This window comes from Phaenicophaeus curvirostris, chromosome 2 (genome assembly GCF_032191515.1).
Source record: "Phaenicophaeus curvirostris isolate KB17595 chromosome 2, BPBGC_Pcur_1.0, whole genome shotgun sequence".
Lineage (NCBI taxonomy): Eukaryota > Metazoa > Chordata > Aves > Cuculiformes > Cuculidae > Phaenicophaeus > Phaenicophaeus curvirostris.
Window position 1 is genome coordinate 101,558,127 of NC_091393.1, and position 20,535 is coordinate 101,578,661.

The following is a 20,535-nucleotide window of genomic DNA, read 5'->3' on the forward strand; positions in this document are numbered from 1 at the left end:
TGCATATGATTTTTAAAAGGAAGTGATTAGTCTGTACTTTTTAAAAAAATACTGTTTTCACAAAAAGGTTGAATAAATGGTTGATTTTTCTATTCTGTTAAAGTGTCTTTCTTAGAGAAATAGAATGAAATTTTATCATCTAGACTTAGTGAAACACAGGATTTTAGAGCTGCTTTAATAAAAAAATATAAATTTTAACTATGGAGATGTTATGATTTGTCTTCTGGTCTTCCTTCTTCTATACAGGTAGGTTTGTTTTAGATTCACACAGTGTATATAATTTAAAAACAGATCAAAAAGCTTGTTGTTATATTAACTGTTTTTTTCTTTTGACTTCAATTTTTAAAGGTGTTTCTTGTACTTGTCCAGGGAACCAGTTTGATTCAGCGACTTATGTCAGTTGCTTATACATATGACAACTTGGCACCTAGGTACAATCTTTTTATTTTTGTCATAAAGATAACCAAGTGTGCTCATTTCATTGCTGCTTTAAATAAAGTAAATAGCTCATTCAGTTGTAGTCCATGTTAACACTGATATCAGAAATTTAAGTCTATAGGTATTAGACTTGCTTTTCTTAATCACCTTTCTAGTATTTATCCTACCATTATCGGAGGAGTGAGAGAGAAGAGAGTGGTGAGAACTCTTAATGGTCAGGGTACAAGATACAGAGCAGCAAACTGTGTATGGTATGCTCTCATAAATTCCCATCCAAAACTATTTCCTTATTCTCTCTGTAGCAATTAGTATTCTCAATTTCAAGGCAATGTAAAGAAGAAATTAAAATCAATTCCCTTTTAAGTTGCTTCATTGTCTGCCAGTTTTGACTTATTTTTCCTATGCTAATAATATTAACTTATTACTGCTGAAATTACCCTTACTGTATTAGTGAGCGTGCATGTACTGAAGGCAGAATTTTAGCTTTGGAAATAGGCTGTTAGGGATTGTTCTACTTTTTGCCTTTTGTTCTGAGAAAAGCAATTCTGTGTAAGACTGCGTCATGACAGTCAGACTGGTGGTGGAGAGGTCAGTTTTTTTGATACATTTGGTGTTGTAGAATTACTTGATTCTAAGTAATGGATAATGTGTTTCACCATATTTTTAACAGATTGTTAAGGACATTCAGGCAATTTCCAGTCAAGTTTACTCATGTGCCTAACTTTAACCTCTAGTTCAGTTACAGGAATAATTTCAAATATGTACAGTGTGGGTTTTATTTCCTAACATTTCCTTGCTATTTATAAAGATGTAAGTAAATAAATACAAACATTTAAAATTTGTCTAAAGTTTGCAAATGTTTGTTCAAAGTGTGGTTCTTTATGAAGAATATCAGGTTTCTTCTGTATGGGTCAGTTCTTCATTCCATTTTACATTTTCTCTTTTTTTGATAAAATAAAGAAGCTGGGGGGGTTTCTTGACCTTTTTGTCTTGTAATTAATAGAACTTTAAGGGGCTGATTTGAAGGTTTTCATAGTTTTATTATTGTCACTAGTTTTGAATACTGCAAGAAATTAATCCTTTTAAGATTAACATTTTGATTTTCATAATGAATACTTAAGAGTAGTTATGTTGTTACTTTTGTGTACTTGTATTTCTGTGTTATAATCTGTTATGTTCTGTGACAAAGTTCAAATGGCTTTATATTCTTCCTGTTCAGGGTGTTGAAAGCTCAGTCTGATCACAGATCAAGACATGAAGGTTAGTGCTGCAAAATAATTGCATGCTATGAACATATTGAAGAGACAAATAACATGTTTGATTTATTCCATCATTAGAATGCTATAAAATTATGCTCCTTGGTAGTGTAAAGGCTGTTATAATTTAAGTGGGAATACACAGAGAGGTCCCAGAAGACTTGTTTGTCTATTGTTCTCTGGACATTGTTCTATGTGAATAGAAATTTTGTAATGTAGCAGCCTTCATCTCCAGAAGAGCTGGTTTGGGTAGGAAAACCAACTGTATTCTTGTCTTCCAAACAGCAGCATATGTAACACTATAATAGAGTCACCAGTAGTCACCTTTATTCTGGTTAAGAAAAATCATTTTGACCTCGTCTGTCCTTATTGTGGAGGTTTCTTACAAAAGGTCTAAATGACCTCTGTGAAATTAGGTCTGTGTCAAAGAAGTCAAAAGTACAGCATAGGCATGCACAAATACAGGCATGTGCTCCCAGGCTTATACGTAGTCTTCAGTTTTTCCACTTTGTTCTGCCTTATGGATGTTGATGTCTGTGAACTTGAATTCTCAGCCAACACCTTGTATCACCTACCAAAGTCTTGCTATTAGCTGTAAGGAAGAAAGGAACTGAAGTGCTTGTTAATCCAGGGAAGTGTTCTTGTTAAGACGCGATACAACACATTAGCTAAATACCTTCTTGCTGCTTAAGAAGTAACAATACAGGAAAGGTTTGTGCCCCAGACTGGTCATACTTAAGAGTAATCAAATTGAATTGTCTTCAGCAGTACAGTAGTCAGTATTTAGTGAGCATATTGGTAAAATTCGGAGTTTAAGTCATGTTATGTGTCAGTAAGGAGTTAGTCTTGTATATTGGTATGACTGAAGTAAATGTTGTATGTGCTAGAACTATGAAACTCTTCAACCTAAAAAGCCTGTTCTTTTAGTTACAGCACGATTTACTCTTACCTAATTTTCTTTCAGTCACTCATTATTCAATGTGGCTCTTGGTGAGTTGGGCTCATTGCTGCTCCTTGGTGAAATCCAGTCTGGCTGACAGTGATCACTTGCAAGACTGGCTAAAGAAACTTACCCTTCTTATTCCAGAGGTATGTTAAAGGAGAGGCTGTTGCATTACAAATTAGTGCATGATAGAGAGCCAGATTAACTTTGCTTTCAAGCTACCATTAAATTCAAAACATATTGTTTCCTGCTAGAAGTAGGCAGGATCTGGCTCAGTGCAATCCCATTAAAGAAATAATCTTAAAAAATACTTAAAATACTGTCTAATACAGTTAAAATACTGTCTAAGATGGCACATTTGTGGCTGACTGCAAACTAGTTAATGAACTCTTGTCTTTGTTTTTGGCTTCTGTTTGAAGGCAGTGTTTTCATTGTAATTTGTTGCAATGTCTTGGTGATGCCCTCTTATGTGAATTAAATATGCTTTTTCAGCTATACCTTTTGTTACAAAGTTAGGTAATGAGATATGATATAAAAATGCTCATCATTACCAAATCTTTGCTTAGCTTTAAGTAATTTTTCTCTCATGTAAGAAAAAAAGGAAAATTGCATAAAAATAAGTGTAATGGAAAATTTTTGTATTTACTAGCAATTGCTTAAAAGTGCAATATGGGTATGATGTGATAGTTTTTATAATGTTGCTTTGTTACTCAACCACAGAAAAAATTGACATATTGACTCCATTTAAAAACCCTGGAAAAAAGAGAGTGCAAACTGCCAAAGCTGGATTAGAGAGTAGTCTGTGGATATTTTTCTTAAGAAATGAATAGAAGAAAGAGGAAAATAAGGCTTCTAGTGACATTAAGCAAGTTAGGAATGAGTAAGCATAGGTTCCATCATCACACAGATTTCCATGACTTGCCCAGATGTGTTATTTTCCATTTTAGTAATTAGCTGTAACCTTTACTGTAGAAAATACGTTACAAGGGGCACAGAAAAATAAACTTTTTTGTTAGAACAGTATCTTTTGCATTTTTCCATTAAGTGGTGTAAATGTGTGTTTTTTGTAATATGTGCTTTTAAAAAGACATATTCTACCTTGATAACCTGATAAGTATTGTGAGGAACTTAATTATGCATATATGAAAGAAAAGTCAACAAAAGAAGAAAGTGTTCTAAATGGTGTGTGTAATCATTTAATTATTTTATTTTTCATAGACTGCTGTTCGCCATGAGTCTTGCAATGGTTTATACAAGTTATCTCTCTCTGGCCTGGATGGGGGAGACTCGATTAATCGATCCTTTCTGCTGCTGGCTGCATCAACATTACTAAAATTTCTCCCTGATGCTCAAGCTCTGAAACCAATCCGGGTAAGAATTTAAGAAATTAAAAATCTTTATCAAAAATCTATTTAAAATTGCTTTTCTTAATATGAAAAGAAAAAAATGATAGCACATATTATCATTGTGTCTGACATACTGTTTCTGATACACTGAGATCGTAAGACTTTTGATTTAAATGCTTACGGAAACTTCACAAAAGTAGTAAAAAGCTATGACACTGCAGTAATTTAGAGCTTGCCTGTACTTGGTGAAATGCCAAGTAGCATTTGGGAAATAGTTTTGTTCTGGAATTTCAGTGTCCGCATAACACGCTTGTTAGGGAATAACAATTATGTTTTCCATGTATGGCTCAATTTCCTTTTTAAATCTGTGTAAGTTCATAAATCGATCAGGTGCCCTTTGTTAATGTGGCTGATTGTGACTGTTCCCCAGTCAATTGCTGCTATTTTTCTGTTGTAGTATTATTGTCCTCACAGCTCTGCCAAATAGAATAGATTCCGTGGATGCTTCAGGAGGAGTTCCCACTGTTAATGTATGCAAGTTATTAGACGAGTTTTGAGCTAACCTGGATGATTTTACTTAAAGTTAGTTATGGATTGTAGACCTAGCAATGCCTATCAGGGAGGGTGTGCTGACTTCAGCAGCTGTAGCTAGGTCTGAATGAAGGAGAGCACTTGGATGGACTTGCATGGCAGTAAAGCATGAACCTGGATTTTGGGTCTGTAAGGCAGTTATTCATGTGACCCTATGTGGCATTTCACGTCAGGTGGGAGTGATTCACTCAGTTTAATCCTACTTTTGTTTTAAACTCTGTTGATTTTTTAAAAAAAGGAAAAAAAAGTTAAACAATCTACAGAAGATTTTGCATTGTTGGACTCCCTTTCAGAAGAGTTTAAAATCAGAGTTGTAATAACAAATATTGAATTCAGCCAAGTTTCTCGTATTTTGCCTAATCTAATACTGAACCTTTTTTCAATTTACAGTGGTTAGGATGGAGTCAATACTATTCTAAATTTTTTTAAGGGTCTGGCAGTTCGTTCTGACAATCTTTCAAGAAAATCAATAAATATTGCAGAAGAAAAATAGAATGCACTGTTACTATTGTAAAATACATTGTTCTTGTACTCAGCTTATCTTATAGAGACTTGAAAAAAGTAATATTCTTGTAACAGTTACAATTTTTACTACTTTTGTAATACATGGTTTTATTTTGTCTGATGTACTTCAAAACAAAAGTAATTTCTTTTCACAGATAGAGGATTATGAAGAAGAAACAGTGCTGCGACCAGGTTGTAAGGAATATTTTTGGCTGCTGTGCAAACTGATTGATAACATCCATGTCAAAGATGCAAGTCAGGTAGGTTTTGCTTTATGTTCATATGAAGGCTTGCTTTTTTTAAACTTGGGTATTCAGACCACTTTTGCTTTAGTATGAGGCATTTTCATTTAAGATATGGTGAATTGCTGTGAACAGCTCTTGTATTTTTCCCATCTCCCAGCTTTCCTTTCTCTCTGATGTGTATTTAGTAGCTCTTGGCCAAAGGAAGCTTCAGATACTGAACCTATAAGGTCAAGAAGATGGAATGGGTGTAATACACACAGAGGGTGAATTTACATGAAAATAACGTTGAGAACACTGTAATTATCTGTGAGATTCACCATTGATAATTGATCTAAGGAGAAGGTTATGAAGTATTTGACTAAAGCTGAAAGAGGGAAGTTTTAGTGAACAGCCACTTAGCATAGGGTAAAAAAATTTTTCACAGCTTTTGAAACATCACTAAAGGGGTAAAAGTAAAGTTGCCTTTTGGGCAAACTCTGCAGCTGGCTGGTAGCCCTATATCAGTCTCTCTAGTTCATTCTCAGTGTTGTGGCAGGAGTGTGGGAAGAGAAGGAAGATAAAGCCTTAACCCTAGTTTCTCCATAATGGAAAAGTCTTGTCCTCTCTTGATTCTGGATGCTCCCAGTAGAGGCAAAAATTTTGCTCCCTTGGGGCTTGCCTCTTTCGTCTGTGCTCAGTTTCCTTCCATTTCTGTTTTATTAATTGAATCTTTTAGCTAGGCTGCAGTTCTGCCACGTGTTGCATGTTGCTCAAGCAAGAAATGCGATTGAGACTTTTCAGTCTTCAGACGATGAACTGTGTGTTCTTGTGAGAAATAACAATTAAAACATCTCTCTTTAAAATAGTACTGTTCCAATTTTCTTCAGTACGGTAGAGGTAGTGTATTTGTGGCATCTGGGATTGAAAGAATAAATGTTACTTCATTTGACCTGTACTGCATTGATTTAAAAAACAATTTCATCATTTTAATAAAATGTATTAAAATACTGTTGCAAGCGTGGTTGACAGATGTTCCTGTTTTTCTGTATGCAGTAAAAAATTTTCATCCAAAAACATAATCATAGGTTCAGACTAAGCTTGTAAGTTGTAATTTATGATGTACATAATTATTTTCCATTAACAATCCATTTTCTTTACTTTTAATCAGACAACACTGCTTGATTTAGATGCACTAGCAAGACATCTTGCTGACTGCATTCGGAGGTAAGGTTTGTTAACAGTAATTTAAATTATAAGTCACGTTATATTCATTGTTAGTGGGACAGGGTTTTAACATTTCCTTTGTATGTATATTTATGTATAGCAGAGAAATCCTTGACCATCAAGATGGTAATATAGAAGATGATGGACTTACAGGACTACTTCGCCTTGCAACAAGTGTTATTAAGCACAAACCACCTTTTAAATTTTCTCGTGAAGGCCAGGTAAGAAGAAAACACTGAAAGACTACAAAGAGGTCAAAATAGCATCATCTCTTGTTACTATACTTTCTTAATTTCATCTTTTTTTCCATAATTTTAATTTCAGGGCTAAATATATGAGAGTATATCATATTTCTAGCCTTAGAATGATATATAATATAATTCCTTTATTAAAAAGTAGCAAAAAAAGGTTTTGATGTAAAAGCTGGTGTTAAAGTTGACGTAAACTGATGGGTTTTTTCTATAGACTGTACTGAGCTTATGCTTGGACATCTAGTGAGGTTTCACCAAGAAGATAGTCCCCCAGTTATGTTATATATTTCCAGTCTGTTTCCTGTGTCTGTTATGGCAAAATTGCCCTCAAGGTAATTTTACGGTCTAAAAGTTTTAATAGTGTCCACATTGCGCACTACCTAACGTAAAATTGCACCACTGACAGCATTTTTAAAAGACTACTACTATGTATTCTCCTGGAATGAGTGTATTTTAAGTATGGAGAGCTTGCTGATTAATTTAGAGCAAGAATTTAATTCACAGAGTGCAGTGCGGAAGGATGATGTAGAAATTAAGATAGGAGAGGTATGCAAAGATCAGATTTATGTAGCTTGGATATATGAAAAGTTTAGAAGAAATCAAAAGGGAAGCTCATGTAGAGAGGAGTCATACAGTACAGAATCCTGAAGTGTGCTCCATGTATCTCAGGGAGGCCAGAAATTTGATTTTGAAAAATGGATGAATGTGAACAGGATAGTATCCACAACAAACCTCTCAAAAAGGATTTGGCTTCATTGAGAGCCAGGGACTTAGTATGTTTGCCGACTAAGTCATGACCTAGTATAATTTGTTTTATTTCCGTGTACAACTAAGAGCACTTACTGCATATCATGGAGTGCATTAGTGAAGAGTTTTGTATTGTGTTTAATATAAAAGAACAGGATCGTGAAACCATATGCTTCTCTCTGAGCAGAGGTCACTGAAAAATAGCCAGGAAAATGCACTGGCAAATATTGAAGATAGTTTAGACTTGCCCAGAGGATTCTGATGCTCTGCTGTGCCTTTCTTTCTCTGCAGATTCCTTCTGTTACTCAGTAAACAAAATTATTGTTCAGCAGATACTGTGAAACTAAAGGTCACATTTTGTGACAATTAATACTCGTTCTGCCTTTTTGGTGCTTTTTATAGATTATCACTTCTTTCCTTATTCTACACTAAGTGGAGAAAAATACATTTTTAAAATATACTGGCTAGTGCATCTTCGCTAGAAAGGTTTATCTTAACACCACTTTGATGATAGAAATATGTATTTTTAACAAGGTTGGTGTTAAGCATTTAGTCTCCGAGCAAAATAATCTGTAGCATTCTTTGTCATCCCTGCTCTGACGTGTCAGAATTCAGTCAGCACAAATACAAGACTGAGAATTTTAATCAGAAATAGATAAATCCAGATCTTCGAAGTTACTACTTTTCTAGTCTGGGATGCCTTATCGTGCCTGGTGTGTTAAAATACGTCTTGGGAAAAGGCTGCAGCAGAGCATTAGGCTGCAGCTGAAAGTACAGCCTGAAGCTCTATTTGGTAGATGCAGCTGGTCTGCCAATGAGCTGTGGTATCTACACCTGACACAGATCTGTTTATTTTTAATGTTATGTACTTTCTTTCTCCAAGGTGTGGAGATATCTGGAAGAATTTTAACCATATTGACCAGAAGAAGATCTGTCCATATTATTCAGTTATAAACATAAGACTCTGGTTATAAGATTTTATGTTAAGACCATAGGAATTTCTCTGCACACTGGAACAAAGCTTTTATGGTGATTTTACTGTGTGCTGTGCAGAAAGCCATGTTTTGCAATATTTAGAATTTAGTTAGGTTTTACAGCAGAGCCTGCCTTTTAATGTTAAAAGGCTTCTTAACTAACTATAACTGAATATTTTGAATTACACTGTAGAAATTGTAGAATGGAGTATAATAGCTGGTTGGTAGCCTGTACTCTTCTAATGGGGGAAGAATTTTATCCCTAAAAAAAAAATTCAAGAAGATAACTTTGAGGGGGAAAGCAGTCAAAATTCTGCAGAAGCAGAGGATAAAATGATAAACTACTAATATGATTTAATACAATTTATTAAGATTGCAGACATTTTGCAGAGGCAGTGAAGCGTAGGCTACAGATGATGTCACCTGCCCTAGTAAAGTATACATGTGAATTGCTAGTTGTTCAAGGAAATTTGTTGAAACACTGCTTCGTCTTTCATTGTGTCTCATTATGCCACTTAAATGACTAATTAGTAATGTTTGCTTCATAGCTTTCATAGCTGACAAGTGGAGGAAAGCACTTCTTAGAAGGTGCTGTACTTGTGGAAGAGTGTGACCACCTGTTCTTAAAGATCTGTACAGATCTTTTTTTATTCTTGTTATCCTTCTGATTTAATTTTATAGAATTCAGTTGGCTACCTAGAAGGAAAGTACTGAAATTTAAACAGATCATCTGCTTTTTTTAGTGTATTAGTCTGGTATGGTAAAGGTAAGAAACAGTGTAGCACTCGAAGCCTTGGTGCAGCTATGCTTAGTGCCTTTTATAGTCAACTTAGTATTCCTAACATGAAACAATAAAAAATACACTTACAGTACACATGGTACATAATTTAGTGCATTTTTTAAGATTAATTAGTGATTCATAAAATTCAGATAAGTAGAATGATTACAACGATGTGCTGTCTTTTGCTAGGAGAAAGTGCTCTTACAGGTTACTAGGAACACGTGTGTTTTGTCAATTTAAATTATCAATAATGAATTACACATCATTTGTCATTCTTTTTCAATGGACATGCCTCTCTTTAGGTGATAATATGGTTACAGTGCACTTTATGTAGTATAAAGTAAGTTATTGAGTCTCATAATTCTGTGCAAGTCAGAAAGTTCTGTAAACAAATGATGGGGGTCTAGAAAGTCTGTAGAAGTTTCCAGAAGATAGTTAATAAATGACTGTTTTCTTTTAAGAATGTGTTCAACCTTCTAAATGTGTTGATTGTGCTGTTTTACAGGAGTTTCTGAGAGATATCTTCAATCTTCTATTCTTGCTGCCAAGTTTGAAAGATAGACAACAGCCAAAATGCAAGTCACATTCTTCAAGGGCTGCTGCTTATGACTTGTTGGTAGAAATGGTAAAGGGGTCCGTGGAAAACTACAGGCTGCTCCACAACTGGGTTATGGCACAACATATGCAGTGTAAGATCCTGTATTCATATATCACTTTTGAGTTGTTTGTGGAAAATGTGTCCATTTGTATTTTCTGTTCGTTAGCTTTGTTTTGAATTTTCAGATTTGTAAAGTTCAGTTTAGGAAATGGTTGCATACTGGTAATATGCACTCCCATTCTGAGGACTGTCTGTTCACGACAGGGATGGCTCACCCTTGTGAACAGTACTGAATCATGGAGCTGCCATTTCCTCCTGAAATACATCAGAAGTGTCTGCATTTAATGACTTTCCAAAAGTAATGATCTCCTAAGAAATACATAGGTAGAAATGGGAAAATATGAAGGTGATGTAGAATATTTTTAAACTTAAACTAAGCAGTCCCCTTTTCCAAAAGGAGTAATGAAGTAAGACATTGTTGCCACTAGCACTGCTCTTAAAATTCCACTTTGCAGCTCTGCTACGTAGGCACCATCAGGTATGGTGGTGTAGATGTAGATTTAGCAGATGTGGGCATCTTTTTCTTACTTGGCAGATGAGTCAATTTAATCACATTGTGTAGTTTTCAGATCATATGTTCTTAACTATGGATTATGCAAGGTACATGGTCCTCTTAAATGGCACTGACACATAGATAACATTGTTAGAGTGGATTTTACATGTTTCATTGGCCCATGCTGGATTTTAATTTATGTTTTCCCTTTCTAATATAAAGAAGCATCATATGTTTATATGCAAACCAAAGTATGTAAACCCCACTGAGGTACTACATGTACCAGCTGTTAACATCATTGTCACGTTAGAATCTCTAATATCTCTGTAGTTGACTTCAGTCTGTACCCAGCTGTCTGCATACAATGCTAATACAATTTTGGGTGCCTGTAGATTTTCATGCTTCCTGTGTTTTAGAAAGTCTATTCCTATATATAATATGTAAATTACCAAATTTGAAGTTAGTTAATATTTTATCTTTGATTTGCAGATTCTCATTATGCATTTTTAGCTTAATAGATTTCCTTTCACATGCCCAGTTTAAATTCCTGTAACTTGATGATCTGTAATTTATTATAATCTATGGAATTGATTTAGTGCCATACAATTCAGGAAGCAGAAGAGAAATGTGATCCATGATCATATTTTGTGTTCTCTATTCATATGCCTTGGGCCTTCTGAAAACCCTCCAAACTCTCTATGTTAAGGGAAAATATTGTGGAGAGTATGTTTGTAAAAATATCAGATATTTCTGTTTGCTGAGTACATCTTCTGCTGCCGAGGTCATCTCTCTCTCTCCAGGTGCAATCATTCATTTTTTGCAGTTAGTATTTTTCTAACTCCGAATCCCAGTAGTTCCTGGGTGCTGAGGTGTTCTGTGACGTTTACCACAGTTGTTACTTTTTTCTAGATACTCTTCTCTAGATTGTTTGTTCCTTCCTGAGTTCTCCGGAACCATCTGGTCTGTGCCTCCGCTCCACATTCAGTATATCTCAGTTTCAGGAATATTAATGTTATCATAACTGGCAACGTGGCATTGGCTCGTTCTGGTGTGCAACTGACACAGGAGTTCTGATACCTCATTTGTTTAAAGTCTTGTTACTCCCATGGTGTGATCCAAACGTTCTTAAGACTGGGATTTTCCACTGATCATCTCTGTAATCTTAGTAGTCTTTAACAATCTTAGCGCTAGGCCTGTCTCTCCATTCTTCTTAGGAGAAATATTAAGAAAAATAATATAGTTTCCATCCTGTTTTTGTTTTAACATTTTAGTTTTATGGTTCATTGGAGAAATTTTCCATCCTCCCACTTGTACAGTTCTCCTCTGGTCTCACCAGTTGCTTTCTCTGCTGTGCTAACATTTTTTCTCATACTCCTAACTGATTGAAGCCATGTTGCTCTTAAGAGATGACTTTAGTTTAGTGCAGAAAAATGAAGTAAAATTTTCAAAAAGAGAACATGTTACTAAAGAATATCTAGTGTGTTTTCCTTGATATATGTATATATATAAAAAAAAGGGTTCAAATTAAAAATGATGTTTCTAGGACTGTATTTTGGCAGTCATATTAAAATGTAAAACTATATACTGTTCTTCATTTTTATGCTAGTATGAATAATGTGAAGTAGTTGTAGTAAAGTTTTAACTGCAGCAGCATTTTGCTTCAAAGTCCCCACCAATGTAGCTCCCATCATAGGTGTATGGAATAGGAGAATGAGTGCTTTTTTCAGCTTCACAGATCAGTGTTTCTAACTGAAGAGACAGGGAAGCCTTCATAAATCTTCAACGAGTGGTGTTAGGAAATGAACTGCTAAGTGGCTGATATCAGGCAACTTTTCTCCTAACTTTTCTCAGCAGGGAGGGCTAACAATTAATGCAGATTCTGATCTTACTGAAGAGGGGATTTAAATACCCACTGTTTATAAAATTTCTTGCAGGAGTTTGGAGTTTTGCTTTCTTTAAATACCAAGACAAATAATATCATTCAGTTAAAAGGAGGGAAACAAGACAGCTGTTTTGCTTTCTGGAATGTTTCAGGTAGTGTCTGACATTACGTTTGGAGCAGAAGCATGATCAGAAGGTGAAATATAGATAGATAGATAGATGCATGGTCATTTGAAGAGGGAGAAGTTCAGTTTTATTTTGCTTAAAATAGAATGTGAATATTTCAAGTTTGATTACAAGTTTCCTTTTGTGTTCCTGAGAAAAGGCTGTTTTCTATAATGACAGTGAGAAATAAACAAGGTAGACGTAAATGAGGCCAAAATTTGCCTTCCTTGTTAAGATCCATATGAAAAAAAGGAAAGCTTTTATTATCAAAATGAAGACAGTTGCTCCTGAGGTGGAGAGAACAGGATCTCCCTGAGTAATTCCTTGTTGAATTTTTGAAAGCCCTTTGTCAGATTGAAGGAGGAGGAGGAAGATACTCTCAACTGTTCTCATGAAATATCAGAAAGTCGTCTGATTTCCTTGTAATTACAGCTTGATGAGCTGTAGGCAGAGTGGTAGGTGCTGAGTCTTTAACATCAGAAAGAGTAAATTAAGATGTTGCATTTTAAGGATTTCACTTAAGGGAGGGAACTTCCTGTTCTTCTGCCATCCTAAATACTTTCTTCTGGAGGTTAAACTCCAGAGCTTTGTTTCAACTGGCCAGTCAGCCCAAGGTAACCAGGTAAGATGGGTTCACACTACTGAGATTTGTTGAAACAGGGGAATTAAAACTCTTTCCTTCCCTTCTTGAAGCTGCAGGGCTAATAGTTGTTTTGATACCAATGCCAAAATGAAGATTCCAACAATTGTTTGTTGTGCAACATAATGTATTGTGGGTCTGGTTTCTGAAGACGTAAAGATCTGTTCAGAGGATGCCAAATAGTTTCCTGAATTTATAAATAGTAGTATGAATTGAGAAGAATCCTTAATATGCCTTTAATCTCTGACAAAATAATTAAGGGCTTAAAATTTAAGTCGTGAATCCATATAGGTTTTGTAGATTGTAAAATAATTCCAGACTACTTTTTTTTCTTTTTTAAATATGTATCTTAACAATACACGTTTCTGTCTTCAATAGAGGTACTGAATTATTTGTAAGACACTCTGCCTTTTTGGAGAACATCCTTGGTAATGTATTGCAAGTTCTTGTGTCAGACTTCTTACATACCAAGACAGACAGGCTGCAGTGAATTTCTTTTGACACTGAATTAGTCCCTCTGTAATTTAGTGCTTTTATCATCTAGTTGCCTCTGCAGCTCAAATTATGAATTCCCTGTTCTGTTCTCCTGTGCGAGATGGTAGAAGGAGAAGCCTGTCAGTGTCTAGAAACAGTCCTAATCACTTACAAATGGTTTGTCTAGTCTCGTTACCATCTTCTTGACTGACAGATGAGGAGAACTTACCCATTCTTCCAATTTCTTGGCAGCCATATTGGAACAAGGCTTACTAAGAAGAGTCTGTCAGACTGGCCTGGCTTGTCTAGTGCCTTGCTGCGTAGGAAATAGATTGCTACATCTGGTATGAAATGTAGAGGAATAGAAGATTTACAGGAGAAGAACATGTCTTTTCAATCTAATTCTCTAGGCAATTCATTTCTTGCTTACTCCTATTTTTCCTGTAGATTGCAGATTCCTGTGGTATAATATAGCTTTGCAGTGCAATAGAAGACATTCTTCCTATAAAAGCTGCTCCCAAGTTCATTCAAGCTTGTGTATAGCCAAGCACTTTATTTCACTGCACTTTTGTATCTTACCTCTGATAACCATCTATCAGTCTTTTGTACTGTTCAAAAAGATCTTTTGCTGGCCTGGCGTCCATTATAGTAGATGTCATTCTGAATCCAGCTTCTCTTCTGAAAAGAGAGGTCTCGATTCAAGTGTGGTTATCTCTGATAGCAACTCTGTGTTTTGTTACATGAAGGGAAGGCTCCCTAGCTTGAGTCTCTGGGTGCAGAGACTGCTTTGCTTTCTTTCAGTGTGACATAGAGGAATGGGTAGCAGAAATTAGGAGTAATTTTTATGCTGGGGGAATGACTGCTGTATGTCTGGGAGCTTGTAAGTGTTGTACGTTTTGAGTTAAAAGTATTTTCCAAATGGTTCAGGCAGTGCAGGTGTTGTGGGAACACTGCGGTTGGCTTGTATTATTAAAAAACCTTTCTTATTTATAAAAGGTTTATAGCAGCGAATGTTTAGAATTTATGCATGCTGTTGATGGCTATAACATGTGGTTTTACCAAACTTTTGTTTAAAGGCAGACGCTGGAAGGGCATTACTATATGTAATACTGCCACTAGAAGAGTGTAAGACATGATGCTCACCACGTAAAATACTTTGGAGAGCACGTCAGATCACTTGCAGCCCAAAGCAGCATGGCCTGTAGAAAGACTTGCTGCTGTATCATGTGATTTTCCTGGTGTACCTATAGTGCATTTTCTTAAACAGCAGCTACAATCTGGCCCACGTCTATAAACATAGTATGCATCAACAGGATGTATTTTATTAATGTAAATGTAAAGCTTTTAATTGTATTTGTCTTATTGAGTTTTACTTTGAATTGATCTTTTGTGCATGCGTGCAATTTTTTTCCAGCTTCCCATGCACCTTACAAGTGGGATTATTGGCCACATGATGACGTTCGTGCTGAGTGTAGATTTGTGGGTCTAACTAACCTTGGAGCAACATGTTACTTGGCATCCACTATTCAGCAACTGTACATGATACCAGAGGCCAGACAAGCTATCTTTACTGCAAAGGTATGTTCTGGGGTCTCATGTTCAGTGTGAGGGTTTTCATAGAAGTGTAAATTTAGAATCAGTGGAAATGCGTATAAAGTATAGACTTAATTTTAAGACTTAATTTTTGATAAGGAATATTTCTTTGGGACCATAGTTTGCTTTTTGTTCAGTTGGATTCTTTTGTTGATGTGTAGAATGTAGAGGATTTTTTTTTAACGTATTAGTAATGTAGTAGGTGCTTAAGGTGGCGTTGTATTAAAATGTGTCCTCAAACTTATATTTCTGTTGCTATCAATTGGATTTATTCACATTTGATTTTATGTGAATTGTCTGTTGTTTCTTAGCTCCTAATTTGTAATTTTGTTAGAATTAATGTCATTCTTCTTGAACGTTTATGAAGACCCAGAGTATGTGTCTTATGCTACCAGAAGTACAGCAAGTCCTGTAAATTATTTTACATAGGTTAACTTCCAGAAATATAATGTTGTTATTTCTAGTGATTTGTTGTAAAACAGAAAGTTTCATTTTGTTCCCCGACATCAACAGACCTTATATAATGAGTGAAGTGCCCTAATTGGCAGTGACCTTATAGTTTTTTCTTATTATTAAGTTACTGGTAATTGTCACTTAACTTCATCTAGAATTTGCCACTTATAAATAATTTTAAAAAATAATGTAAAAGAGGGAAGCTGCTGGTTTTGGACTGCATGTGAAATGCATTATGCAGAGGGTTGATCAGAAGTCCCACAACATCTGTGAATTGAAAAAAATGTTCCAAAATTATTACAGTCTTATGTACCAACTTCCCTGAAGCTCCTAGCTGCAATATATTTTTAGAAAATAGAGTTACTTTTTGACTTAGGTTTAATGTTAATATGCCAAAAAATAATAAATAGGTAGTGCTTTACACATGTGTAAAATATCGTATTGAGTGTTCTTGTACATAATCATTTTCTCAGTTGTCCATAACAAAGTGGCTGGTTTTTTATTTAAACAGATGATTCACCTTCTTAAGGGCTTTTTTTGTGGAAGTTATAAGTAAAAAGATAAAGTCCTCTTTTATTAATTTCTTTTAGTATTCAGAAGACATGAAACACAAGACCACTCTACTAGAACTCCAGAAAATGTTTACGTACTTAATGGTAGGTGCAAAAGAGGATATCTTATAAAGTATCCTGGTTTTGGATGAAAGCGAGAAAAATGTAGTTACTGCTCTATATGTAAATTCTTGGCAGCTTAAGTCCATTATGCGCAAGTTCTCTAAACATGTGTTTTAACTGAAACGGTTTTTACACACTTTAAAGGTAATATTCAGCAAATCAGTTAAGCAAACATTGGCATAATAGTTTTCATGAAGAGGCAGTGGAATTCCTAATCTGAGATAGGATTTAAGGTTGGGCATTAATTATAATGACCAAGCTTCAGATCTCAAATATTAGTGATTGTCTACTGTGTTCTTAAAAAAATGTTCACAAAGTTTATAGATGGGACCGTCAGGCTCAAGTGCCACAGTCTGAGAGTCCTTAGTTTAAATAAGCTTTCTACCCCCAGTACATGAATACTCAGGTGAACATAAGGTGTTTACCAGAGCTTGTGGTTGCAAGCGAGTTACAAGTATGAATATCAAGTCTGTTTTTTAGTTACAGTTGTGGTGTAGCTGAGTATCAGGACCATGCCCTGCCCACTGGATACCCTGTGTGCTTAACATTGCTAAATCTCTGGGTGTGTTAGGAGCTCCAAACCAGCCATCTCCTTGGATGCAATGATGGAGGGGCTTGAGACAGTGGACCAATTTGAAACTGGGTAGTTGTACCTTCCCAATGAAGTATTTGACTGTTAAAGGAGGTCTCTAGGTAGGAATTTGCCTCTGCTGTGTCTAGTCCAGTTTCCAAGTTGGCTTTTGTAAATGATTGATAAAAACTGTTCGTGTAGAAATGACTGCATGGGGCAGTCTTGTGTATGGATTTAAGATATTGAAGAGATATTTTCTACGTGGCTAGGGAGTATCAGTTGTAATGAATTACACAGATGCTGAGGAGGTCACACAGGACTCCTCCCAGCTGGATCATAAGAATTTAGCAAAATGATGATTTGAGGAGTCTCTTCAGGTCTGACTGAAGATACCACTGCAAGGACCCTAGCCACAGACTTCCATCACCAACAAACACCAACTGTTTGTCCCTTCACATTGTTTTGGTTCCATATGTGAGCACTGTGCCAAGATCTTGATAAATTATGTTTTCCTTTTAACACACACTCTTCCGTGAGTGTCTGGCCAACACCATTGTCATTGATCTTGTTTCACATGGACCTTGATGTAAAGGGTTTTGAGCTTGATGCATCGGTTAAATATGAAACAGTTTGCTCCAGTTTCCCTGGTGATAAAATAAAATATATTATTTTGTTCATTGCATTTTCATTGCTCTGGTATTTTAAAGGTTAATCTGTAGAAATACAGCATTAAAAAAACAACTAAAAATTTTGAAATTCCAGAACCAAACAAAATTGAGGCAGTTCACAGGTATTCACTGTATTTCATAGTGAGACATTTCTGACATAATGAAAAAAGAAAACTGAGGAGAGCTACATGTTTTTGTTCTTGACACTGGCTTTTGTAAAAGAAATTCATAACCACTTTGAAGACAAATAGAGGAAAGGAATTTAGGCACGTAGTGCCTGCCATGAATCATAGAAAAAAAACCCTAGGTATTTACATAAGCATAAAATAATATAGAAACATAAAAACATATGAAAACTTACCATTGTTAAAATCTTTAAAAAAAACTTTATTCCAAAAAAGTTAGTATTTATGGGAAGCACTGTCTTGCCACACATCCTCCAAAGAAACCAGTATGTACATTGTTGTTTACAAGAACAGAGTTCCTTGTGCTCTAAATGAATTCTGCATTCCCATTGTGCAAGGCAGTGGAATGGGGATGTATTCTAAAGAATTGCTTTAAACTGCAAATTCTTTTCCCTGATTGAATGCACATGGCTGAGAACTAGATGGTACGGTTTTATACTATAGAGAAGTCTGAATGAGAATTATGCCCTTGTCAAGAAATATCTAAATACAGGCCAATGTTCCTGGTATTATATTTTGTACCTGAATAAATATGCAGAAATAATTCACATCCTAATAGGCATATGGAGATACTGTATGTGAAAGTATGTCAAATAGACATTTGTATCTGTATGTATATCTGTGTAACTTCAATATATCAGAATTTGTGTTGATTTGTTTTGCTTGACTTTTGTATCTAAAGGAAAGTGAATGTAAGGCGTACAACCCAAGGCCTTTCTGTAAAACCTATACCATGGATAAGCAGCCACTGAATACTGGAGAGCAGAAAGATATGACTGAATTCTTCACTGACCTAATAACAAAAATAGAAGAAATGTCTCCAGAACTGGTGAGTTGCTAAGAGAGAGCAAAAGGGAGCTTGAAAACTTAGGGATTTGGTCAAATTTCCTTGACAGAGTTTATTAATTCTTTCACAGAAAAACACAGTGAAAAGTTTGTTTGGAGGTGTTATCACAAACAATGTTGTTTCTTTGGTAAGTGTTCTTTCCCTATCCTTATCTTTGTGAGATTTTTTTTAAACTTGTCAAAACCGTATTTCATTGCTTTCCTCTCTCACTGCTGTGGTGCAGGACTGTGAGCATGTCAGTCAGACTGCTGAGGAGTTCTACACCGTAAGGTGCCAGGTGGCAGATATGAAGAATATTTATGTAAGTAATGCCAGGCCGAGACATGTACCATAGATCACAGTTGTAAATGGGAGCAGTCAGCTATAAAACATTGTTTGCTACTGAATATGTTGATGCTTGCTGTAGCTGTACCCTAGAGTTGGTATATTTCTAGGCTGATATAACAGGTCATTTGGTTGAACCATTTAATCTTTTCAATGCAACATGCTATCAGCTGGTACCATTTGGAATTGACTAAAGACTGTGTTACAGTCAGTCATCACTCCTTTCTGTGTTTTAAAAATGCTACAGCCATGTTTTAGGTGAGAGAACTGTATATTTCAAAAGATTTTCTATATGCACATACTATTGATTATTAAGTTAATTTAAAGCTCAGACTGAAATCTTTTAGGTTCTTGAGTGTTTTAAACAACTTTTAATCCTCACACTCAGAATTTAAATTTAAAACACTTGAATTCTTTGAGACAGCCTGGAATATTAAGCACTGTTTTTCTCAACTGGTTCCTTGATTTTGTGTTTGAGTTAGGAATTGTTCGGTTGCATGTTCTTTCTGAAAACTTCTTGGTGCCTTTGGTCCCTTTTATTTCATAACTTATAGAAATGTTAATTAAACTTATTGTAAGATTGAGAGAGAGATTTTTGTAAACCATGCCATGTAAACACAAGATACAAATATTGGAGATTAACATAATTTGCAATTTTTTAATTTTTTTTTAATTATATGAAGGAATCTCTTGATGAAGTAACTATCAAAGATACCTTGGAAGGTGACAATATGTATACATGTTCTCATTGTGGGAAGAAAGTGCGGGCTGAAAAAAGGTATGATTAAGAATCAATAAAAATGCCTAATGTTTCTTTTCAGTAAAGTACTGAAATTACTGTTTGAATCAGAGTAGTCCTTTTGATGAAACAGGACTGCGGTTTCATTCAGTTTACCACTGTGTGGGCCTATGGGGATGTAGTCCCTATGCAGATGAAGACATAACTAAGAAATCTAACTTCCAAAACGTAGAATATTAGGTATTGTAGAAAAAGATTACCTAGGCAGTAAAATGTTCATGTAAAAGAAAAGAAATTTTTCCTTACTACCTTTCAAAATATGTTACAGTCTTGTTTTTAAAGGATCAAATTCTTTCAGAGTTTGTCCGATACTTGTTTTATTCATTTTGCTATGTAATTGCTTGGATTTCATACATAGCTCCATATTTCTTAATAACAATTGGTAGTTTTACAAATGTTTCTTTGCTTTTAAAAGTCTGCTCTGCAAAGGGATCTGAACAGGCTGGACTGCTGGGCTGAGTCCAATGGCATGAGGTTTAACAAGGCCAAATGCTGGGTCCTGCACTTGGGGCACAACAACCCTATGCAGTGCTACAGACTAGGAGAAGTCTGTCTAGAAAGCTGCCTGGAGGAGAGGGACCTGGGGGTGTTGGTTGACAGCCGACTGAACATGAGCCAGCAGTGTGCCCAGGTGGCCAAGAAGGCCAATGGCATCTTGGCTTGTATCAGAAACGGCGTGACCAGCAGGTCCAGGGAGGTTATTCTCCCTCTATACTCGACACTGGTGAGACCGCTCCTTGAATCCTGTGTTCAGTTCTGGGCCCCTCACCACAAGAAGGATGTTGAGGCTCTGGAGCGAGTCCAGAGAAGAGCAACGAAGCTGGTGAAGGG

General features: G+C 35.7%; 1 protein-coding gene across 2 annotated transcripts in view; it reads left to right on the plus strand.

Moving 5' to 3' along the window:
• The window catches only part of USP34 (ubiquitin specific peptidase 34), a 142,889-nt gene that overhangs the window by 86,472 nt on the left and 35,882 nt on the right, over positions 1-20,535 (plus strand). For both annotated transcript variants that reach the window (XM_069850171.1, XM_069850170.1), the window contains 14 exons: positions 349-431; positions 1,658-1,698; positions 2,659-2,783; positions 3,856-4,008; positions 5,234-5,338; positions 6,471-6,526; positions 6,627-6,747; positions 9,785-9,968; positions 15,005-15,168; positions 16,227-16,292; positions 18,417-18,563; positions 18,652-18,708; positions 18,805-18,882; positions 19,589-19,683. In XM_069850171.1, coding sequence (XP_069706272.1) covers positions 349-431; positions 1,658-1,698; positions 2,659-2,783; positions 3,856-4,008; positions 5,234-5,338; positions 6,471-6,526; positions 6,627-6,747; positions 9,785-9,968; positions 15,005-15,168; positions 16,227-16,292; positions 18,417-18,563; positions 18,652-18,708; positions 18,805-18,882; positions 19,589-19,683 — 1,475 coding nt within the window. The remainder of the gene's footprint in view (positions 1-348; positions 432-1,657; positions 1,699-2,658; positions 2,784-3,855; positions 4,009-5,233; positions 5,339-6,470; positions 6,527-6,626; positions 6,748-9,784; positions 9,969-15,004; positions 15,169-16,226; positions 16,293-18,416; positions 18,564-18,651; positions 18,709-18,804; positions 18,883-19,588; positions 19,684-20,535) is intronic.